The 9,832-nt window shown below is 40.2% G+C and overlaps 1 protein-coding gene across 2 annotated transcripts in view; it reads left to right on the top strand.

Moving 5' to 3' along the window:
* The window catches only part of zmp:0000000755 (phosphofurin acidic cluster sorting protein 2), a 141,373-nt gene extending 138,096 nt beyond the window's left edge, over window positions 1-3,277 (top strand). For both annotated transcript variants that reach the window (XM_034184556.1, XM_034184557.1), the window contains one exon: window positions 426-3,277. In XM_034184556.1, coding sequence (XP_034040447.1) covers window positions 426-541 — 116 coding nt within the window. In that variant the 3' untranslated portion in view covers window positions 542-3,277. The remainder of the gene's footprint in view (window positions 1-425) is intronic.
* The last annotated feature ends 6,555 nt before the right edge of the window (window positions 3,278-9,832 follow it).

Genomic DNA, 9,832 nt, shown 5'->3' on the forward strand with positions numbered 1-9,832 from the left:
CAGACGTACATGTGTAGCTTTCAGATGCACTTTGCATTACAGTATCATTATTACTAAACGTTTCCTCTGGAGTCTCCAGCTGAGATCAGATATTACTGGGCTCAGTGATGGATGGTTGTATCACTGATGACCATCTCCTGGCCTACATCCAGACCTTTTTTCCAATTTCCCATCTGAGCAATTTAAGAAGCCTGGCAGCACGCAGAAATGTGGCTGTGAGAAGTCACATGACCACAGTTCATCTTTATTGGATGTCATTAATTGTGCTGATTTGCTGGCTCAGATATAACCCAAATATTTTCTAACCTACAAAGAGGTTCCCAAACCACTTTGCATGTAACCATAATTGTTTGACAAAGTCCCCACAATGATGTGATGCTTAATATTTGTTGCATTTGATCGTCATCCTTTCTAATTTTCTTCAGTCACCATTGATGGCGTGGAGTGGAACGATGTCAAGTTTTTCCAACTCGCTGCCCAGTGGCCAACACATGTCAAGCACTTCCCAGTGGGAATCTTTGGTTACACAAAGCCAGTGTGACCCCAGCCAAAATCCACGGAACACCACCTGAGCCTCGGCTGCATTTGTCTCACCCAGTGGCTCCTGAGAAGTAGAAGAAAAGCCAACTCCCCCCAGCAGTAATAGTTTTCCTGTGGAAATCTTTACAGACTCACAACCACACGTTCAACACACAAATTTCATGTTGTCAATTTGATGTTGTTGGGTGTTTTTTTTTGTTTGTTTGTTTTGGGGTTTTTTTACACACTACAAAAAAGAACAAATGCTCTTTTCTAAGATTTGTGCTACCAACTGAGATATTTTGAGGTTTTTTGACAATTTGCCACATTTCAATATTGGCAGCTGTGTTTGCACTTTGTTTTTGTTAACATTTTATTATTTCTGTGAAATCCTACATTTATTGTTACTCTGTAGACTATGGAGGAGTGTGATGGTGATGTGCAGTGGTGTGTGTGAGATAGTTTGAGACTGTTGTTAAAAGTTGGACTATTGCTGTGAATCTAGATGGAATCCTTTCTCACTGCTAAGTTTTCTTACTCGTCCCTTTACTTTCTGAAAAGGTCAATTTTTATAGTAAAGAACATAAGGTTCTGTTTGCCTTGATGTGTTTAAGCACACTGTGTATCTGAAGCAAATCGGAAAACAACTCTAAGTATTTTTGAAGGTAGCTATTTTGAATGTAGCTATGATGTATTTGTAACACGTAAGTAGTTCAGCAAATTGACCCTTTTTTCAGTACGTTTTTGTATTGACGGTGCAAATACGGGCTGTTGGCCTGTTCAGAAACAACCACTTAAAAGCAGTGTAATGTGACATAAAACAATTCAACACCCAATGGCTGAATACCATATTTAATTGTGACTTCAAACTTAATGTTTTAAACTCCTGATTTTTCTCACGACTCCTTGGCTGTACTTTGCACCTGTGTTGTACTTAGGTCTTCGAAGATGAATTTCAAGTTTTAACACCATTTATTAGTTAAAAGTGGGCCACCTTACTGACTCACCTACTTGAAGTAAGTTGGTGAATATCATGTCACTGAATATGTGCCAAAGTCATGTTCTGTTTTGGATTAGCCAATCGTCAGATTTTACTAAACTAAGAACTAAACTCCTTTGTAACGTGGTCCTTGTGGAATCAGAGTGTCTATACACACCGATGCTTCCCATTTGTACATTCACCAGGGGTGTTCACACATCCTAATCAACAACAGCGTCCTTTAATACAGCTTCGCTGTGGCTGGACATGCAAAAAGTACCCAACCTAATACATTCTGATAGGTTGGTCACACAGTATTGTATGGGCCTGTTTTAGGAAACTTATATGAATGACTTGAAACATGCTTTGACAGTAATGTTGAGCGCAATGCGACTATTGAGTAGTTTCTGAAATGAAAAATGTATGGAGTCTTTCCAGCTCACTGCCTGTGTGTCTGTGTAGGTGTGCTAAATGTTTGATGGTACGCCCTGATTTGTGTTATGTGAAACTTTTGCAATAGGAAACCTTTGGACAAAGGGCCATCTGTATGAATTTGTTTTTTATATATATATATATATGTATAAAAAACTTACAAGCTTTGATAGGCTGGCTTTTTTTAGTATTATATACAAGTATATATGAGATGTACTGTTGTTGATCGCAAGTTCCCCTTCTGCTAAATCGAAAGCACAAACTGCTTACGTTTATTTCTTGACGTAAATGCCAAATGTATTCCAGAACTCATGTATGAAGTTGACTTGTACAGTCCAGACATTATTTGGTATGTAATTCCACATACATTTCCTACGTTACAATGCACTTTCATGTGATTTATACACGTTTTAGCTCAAATTGCTTTATTGAGGTGTTGAAAATGTAAACCACTACCTATAAAAGCAGTACCCTTTTCATATGGATTTGTTTATGTGAATGGGTTGGGGAAAAAAAACCCTTTGAGGTCTACAAAAAAAAAAACATGACTGTCTGTTACTTGTTTCGTCCATTGATGTTAAAAATCCTCTTCTGCAGCTACCAGCATATGTACATCTTCCTGTGACTGCTGAGTCAGCTTTTCTTGTCTTTAGGTCTTTGAAGGGTTTACCATCTTAGCTGAAAGACCAGCTGGCCTTCATTTATTTGGATCCAACAAAGAGCCCTAGGAGTTTAACTCAGTTCTGTCCTGCATTTCTGCCACTTCTGAAGAGTATACCAATAACGAAATGTAGTGTACCCTAGTGCTATAACAAGCTGAATGCTGTGCTGTCTGTTTCTTGACGGGGTTGGGGGCCCAGAAACCTAATTTGGCTCCAAATTCCTCCAGTCAAAATCTTCTTGAAGTTTCTGCAGGGGGTCTGAGTTGTTACTTTGATCAGATGTTAGAGGGCCTTTTTCTTATGTTAGCCAACACTGAACAGACAAGTATAATTCAAAGTATTTGACCTCAATTCCCCCCCCCCCCACCAAGAATTTAGAGATAGTGAGGGGTGTTTTACAAGACTGGAACAATGAGCAGGCATGTTCTCTCACATTTTATTCTAAAATGCAAAACAAAAATAAATTTTACATGTCATTTCATTGTTCCTACAACTGTAACCTCCACCCACTCTTTGCACAAAACCTATTTTAAATCATGTCAGTATTTTTAAATTTACCAATAAAAATATGGGTTACTCTGCATGTTTTACTATAGATGTACATATGTTTTGGATTTTTATATTGTTTCTTTCCATGCTCTCACAAGCAGTTGTGTTTAATAAAATTTTTAACCTTCTGTACAAATATGTCTTTTATTAGTGTTGTGGAGATGCTCACCATAAGGATGAACAGTGTACGTAGGACGGTGAATCTTATATCAGACTACACAATCCTGAGACTACCACTTTGATGCACACCACAGCCAGCCAACAGGTCAATGTCATTTACTCAAACTGTCCAATCATGGTACCAAATGGTGCACTAATGTATTTTAACACACTTCTCACCACAAGAACCAGCACTATGTATTCACAAATGACACCATAAGTCAGTTGTTTACTTCATTTCATACAATTATACAGTTCTCTTTGCTCTCTATTTCCTGTGTTACAGTGAACACCAACTGCAGGTCATTTTGCAGCCAGCAGAGATGGTCCATTTCAGATCCTCTAGTGATTTCAGGCTTAGTTGGGTCACAAACACAAAGTGCACCATTGTCCAGAGATCGTGCCCAAACATGACTGCTGATAGTGTACACTGGCTGGACTCCCATATGACCACAGTTACCAGGGGCATGTAGTGGTACTAGTCACATTAGTGCTGGCTCACTCCCCAACTGTTTGCACACCTCTCTGAAAACCTAGAACTTGACATTCTGTCCCTGATCAATATGGAGCTGTGTAGATACCCTAACAAGACTGTGTCTTCCACCAATCACTCTGTTATGATGGCAGCGCGCTGGGTTGGTACACCATATGCCTTGGACCATTTGAGAAAATAGCCCATGGTCACAAAGACATAGCAGTTACCAAACTTTAACAAAAGGGCCCAGTTGTCCACTCGATACCCTCTTCATCAGGACCCCTAACTGATGCTGCAAGGGTGTATTCTGACCAGTACAAGCATCACTGCAGTGTACAAAATGTTCCATAGCCTTCCGACTCCAGACCCACTGGAGTGCCTTGATAAGGATCATTCCAGAATTGGAGGACATTTGGGCTTCAAATTCTTGAAAAATAAACCTTCACTTTTCTGATTTTCTGCTACATATTCATCAATAATAGGCATTAAACTATCAAAAGCATGATTAGCTCAGATTACAGATCAATGGTACATTTTTTTTATCACGATATATTTAGTGTTTCCAATACTTGGCGCAACCCTGTTACCAATACAGAGCAACCTGATAAAGGTAGATTATCGATTTCTGAAATATAATTTGTTTTCCATTAAGTCAATAAAGTAATGTTCTCTCTGAATAATCATTTGATGTCACATATGACTTGATTTAAATTCATTTTAACTTACAAAATTTGCCTCACCAACTTTTCAATAATGGCATGTTTCACTTTACCAATTATAGTGTTTATTGTACAATATTTACTGTAAAACATTTTGCATATGATTGAATAAACTCTTTAAAGGAAAATGGACCAACCCCATTTGAGCTGAGAAACTAATTTAAGATTATTTTCAAGTAAAATTATATGGTAACAGGGTTGAAATTGGGGTAACAGGGTTTCATAAAGTAAGATGGATGACTAGCTACATTATTTTTGATAATAGATCATCATATAAAAGTGATAAATGCCCAAAACACCAAAGTGATATGTGAATAACTTTTAATAACTTCTGTCACACTTTTCCTCAAATAACACCCAAAAAAATAGAGGGAATAATAATTGCACAAACTGTTGAAACTTGCCCTTTAATTCAGAATATTGCTTTTAAACCTTTTGATGGCTGGTCTGCCCTAACCTATCAATGTATTCACTCACTGAGTTAAAAACATTTCACTCCAACATTGAGCTGAAAACTTGTCATCTACTTTAGAACATTGATCTTCTAATATTCTACTTTACTCTTCATGGCTGACCAGAGTGTTCCATTGGTCTTCTGCGATGGTGAGGTGGCGTGAGGTAACATTTTGTGGCAGTGGAACGATGGTCAGCATATCCTCAAAGGGATACCAATGGACATCCTCCCTCAACGGCCAGAAAAAGCAGTTTTTCCCCACTCTGTGCATACATTTCACCTGGCAGTGGTTCTCATTCACGTCTTGGATGATCCCCGGGTAGATGTGGCCTCATACAGCAGGGCACACCATTTACCCACAACCTCTGGAGTATGCCACTGCTCTTCTGGTATGCTGTTTGTTAGGTCTTCTATGTGGTCATCTGTGGAATTAAAGCTGAAGCTTTTGGTTTTCTGGCAATTCCATTCCAGATTCCCATTTGCAGAACACATGCAGCTGCAGAAATATGCACATGTAGAAATAAAAGGACACAATTCAGTATATACGAGGTCTGTTCGAAAACTATCCGACCTTTTTATTTTTTGCAAAAAGTATATGGATTTGAATCACGTGTGATTGCATCAGCCAAGCTTGAACCTTCGTGCGCATGCGTGAGTTTTTTCACGCCTGTCGGTTGCATCATTCGCCTGTGAGTAGGCTTTGTGTGAGCAGTGGTCCACCCCCCCTCGTTGGATTTTTATTGCGAGTAAAATGTCTGAACGATTTGGAGCTTTGCTGCATCAAATTTTTCCAGAAACTGTGAGAGACCTCCAGGTGGACACCATTTGGAAAATTCAGATGGCTTTCAGGGACGATTTTATGGGGATCACACAGATTAAGGAGTGTTACAGCCGGTTTAAAGAGGGCCCACAGCGGCTGAGAGCACGCCGCGCTCCGAGCGGCGATCAACAGGCTGAAACAACCAGATCATTTCCAAAGTGAAGGCTGTGCTGATCCAGGACATCGTCTGACTACCACAGAAATGGCAGAAGACGTGGACATCAGCACTTCTTCGGCACAATCCACTGTTACAGGAGTTTTTGTCATGGAAAGAGGAGCGGAGGGATGCGCCACAGAGCTGCGAATGGCGCGGGACAAAAGCACCTCCGTGTTGGTCTCACAGGACGGCTTTCAGACAGCTTTCGGTGGCTTTCGTGTGACTATCCGAGAAATTGTGGATGAGCTGGACATGCCAGAACATGTCCTGTGAGGCTTCATCACGATGTTGCTTTGCGCCATGCGGCTCCATCCCGACGCACGAATTCCTCCGCTCCTCTTTCCATGACAAAAACTCCTGTAACAGTGGAATGTGCCGTTCATTTCCAAACTGAACGCCGAACGTTGATCCGGGATGTCGTCTGACTACCAGAGAAATTGCAGAAGACGTGGACATCAGCACTTTTTCGGCACACTGAGACAGACGTGCGGAGGAATTCGCGCGTCAGGACGGAGCCGCATGGTGCAAAGCAACGTCGTGATGAAGCCTCATGTTCTGGCATGTCCAGCTCATCGACAATTTCTCGGATAGTCACACAACTGAAAAGCCACTGAAAGCCATCTAAAAGCCGTCCTGTGAGACCAACACGGAGGTGGTTTTGTCCCGCGCCATTCGCGACTCTGTGGCGCATCCCTCCGCTTCTCTTTTCATGACAAAAACTCCTGTAACAGTGGAATGTGCCGAAAAAGTGCTGATGTCCACGTCTTATGCCATTTCTGTGGTAGTCAGATGACGTCCCGGATCAACACAGCCTTCACTTTGGAAATGATCTGGTTGTTTCAGCCTGTCGATCGCCGCTCGGTGTGCAGCGCGCTCTCAGCGGCTGTGGGCGGTCTTTAAACCGGCTGTAACACTCCTTAATCTGTGTGATCCCCATAAAATCGTCGCTGAAAGCCATCTGAATTTTCCAAATGGTGTCCACCTGGAGGTCTCTCAGAGTTTCTGGAAAAATTTGATGTAGCAAAGCTCCAAATCGTTCAGACATTTATTTGCAATAAAAATCCGACGAGGGGGGTGGACAACTGCTCACACAAAGCCTGCTCACAGGAGAATGACGCAACCGACAGGCGTGAAAAAACTCACGCATGTGCACGAAGGTTCAAGCTTGGCTGATGCAATCACACGTGATTCAAATCCATATGGTTTTTGAAAAAATAAAAAGGTCGGATAATTTTCTGACAGACCTCGTAAAATTCAGAAGTATGTTTACAATATGTAGAGTAACTAAATCATATCTCAAATAATGTGTTGTTGAACTGAATTACAAATACTAGTTTCTAAACTGTAAGAAAGCTGGAGGAAGTGCAACCCTGTTACTCTAATCACAGCAACAGGGTTGCAGGTAACAGGGTTAAAAATCAGTACTAATGTTAGCTTTCTCTCAGGAGTGGAAGCTAGCTGTTTAGCTAGCTGTTACTGCTGACCAAGAGGTCAAACTTACTTATGTAAATAAAGAAAAAATAATTGTCTTACTTTGATCATACGAGGGCTGTCAATAAAGTATAGGTCCTTTTTATTTTTTTCAAAAACTATATGGATTTCATTCATGTTTTTACGTCAGACATGCTTGAACCCTCGTGCGCATGCGTGAGTTTTTCCACGCCTGGACATGTTCCAACTTGTCCTTAAGGCTTCCAACGGAGGTGTTTTTCCTGTGGTAGAGCGTCGCAGCGGCTACGAGCCGACGCTGCAATCCGTCCACACGTCTTTCATTAAAAAATCTTTAACAGTGAAATATCCGGATAAAATGCTGAAACTGACTTCTTCTGAAACTTCTCTACCCATTCTTTTGGAAAAATGTTGGCTGATGTCAAATCCAGCGTACCATGTGATTCACTGCTTTTTTCCTTCTACCATGCTAAAAAGGTTATGGTAACAAGGTTGCATGCATATTGTGGGACACACTTTCCATCAATAATAATTATTATTTGAAATATTATATTTGTTAAAACAAATGCTCCCACAGTTACAAGAGACAATGAAACAAATAATATCCCAAAAAATCACATTTAAATTTAATTTTAACTGTTTTATTTGAGATTCATTTTGGTCATTGGGGGGTGGGACAAGAGAGAAATGTCATTTTAGAGGGTACTCCAGACTTATTTGGTATTTTTAAAGCTGTTTTTAAGCAGTCTTTTCTCTTAGTCTTTTTAGATTTGGCCTCAGGACAAGTAAATTTATTCAGAAAGTACATGTTTTAGTATGTTGTATGTGGATTATAAAAAATTTGATGGGTGGGACGTAAAATGTCCTCCAATTCTGGAATGACCCATAACTGCCTGTCCCACAAACACACATCCAGATGGGGGACACTGTGGTATTGTACTAATTTTTGAACATTAATGCAAACTGCTAATAACAAATCTAAATGGAACTGGGATTATTCTTGTTGGACATCATCATTCCTAGCTTTAGTGGAGTAGAGCGGAGGACATTCTTTCACCAAAACAGATCAAATCTAGGCTTTCATCTCAGATGTACCTTCTAGCAATTTGTAGCTACATTTTCAGGTCTTTTTAAGAAAATCCTCCTCTGTACCACTTCATCATCAAGCTGTATGACTGGTGATACAAAATGCAGAATTTGCACGATGCACAAATCACAGGCACATAAGCCTATATAACTTCTGGGTTGTCTGGGTGTCTTGGTGGTTTTCTTCACTCTTCTCCTTGCACAGTCAGTTTTTGAGAACTGTCTATTCCACACAGATTGTTTGTATTTCTTCATAATTTATGTAAATGATGTCCAAGACACATTCAGTGGCAGCTTTACCATCAGAGAGCCTCGTCCACAACTAACAGAAAAGACCCCAAGCTGTCATTGATATTAAACGGGGCAATACACAGTATTGAGAACAGGGTACTTAAACTTTTGATTTCTGTTGTAGTTATGATTTAAAAAGAGTAAACAGTTGTTTGACAGTAAATGGCTTCACCCAACCACTAACCATGAGTGGAAAAACATTTTGCCGTCATTCATATTCTCTGCAAAATGGCCCAAAAAAAATCAGAAATTCTGCCAGGGTATGTAAACTTGAGCACAACTGTATGTGAATGGACGCTGTACAATTATTACAAGTGAAGCAACGTGCAGCGGGGTAAACCTTGTTCATGGTACAGGGAGTCCCAAACAGGAAGTGCCAAATTCTGAGTCCACAGTGAAACAGGAAATGTCGAACACTTCCTGGATTGACAGATGAGATCTCATGGAATCTCGCAGGAATACAGTGGCAAGTTCACGCTGAAACAGGAAGCGCCAAATAGAGTCCAAAGGCTGAACACTTCCTGGCATGGGTGGAGCTAGAGCATAGGCTGGGGTTGCAATGGACTTCCCTGAAATCTGATTGGACACAGATGATTGACATGTCACAGCACATCTGGTTGAAAAGAGCAACATTTTCAAATCAGTGTCACATATTGACTGCTCAGCCTCTCAAATCCACCTTAGTTGAAGAAGAAAAATGTTTGACTTAGATATGAACTGAACACGTCGTTTGGACCACAGACAAATGACACAAAATATATGTTGGTGAGTAAATTACCTTATTTTTTTTGGCAGAAATGAGGTCCAGGTTGTTAAAAGCGGCATTTCTCCTTTGAGTTGCCTTATGTATGCGTGTGTCTCAAGTAATTTTTGAGCAGGCAGCTGTTGATTCATGAGATATAAAGTGAAGGCACTCACACTGAAAGAAATACAGGTAATTTACTCCTCCTCTGTTCTATATAAAACCTGTGTAACCTCTTAATTTTGCTCTTTGAAGGACTTTTTAAATAAGCTTAATTTTGCTGTCTGAGTGACACACCAGTGATACAACTTTAGATAAATTCTTCAACTTGATTATAAA

The sequence above is a fragment of the Thalassophryne amazonica genome, chromosome 13 (genome assembly GCF_902500255.1).
Source record: "Thalassophryne amazonica chromosome 13, fThaAma1.1, whole genome shotgun sequence".
Taxonomy (NCBI): Eukaryota; Metazoa; Chordata; class Actinopteri; order Batrachoidiformes; family Batrachoididae; genus Thalassophryne; species Thalassophryne amazonica.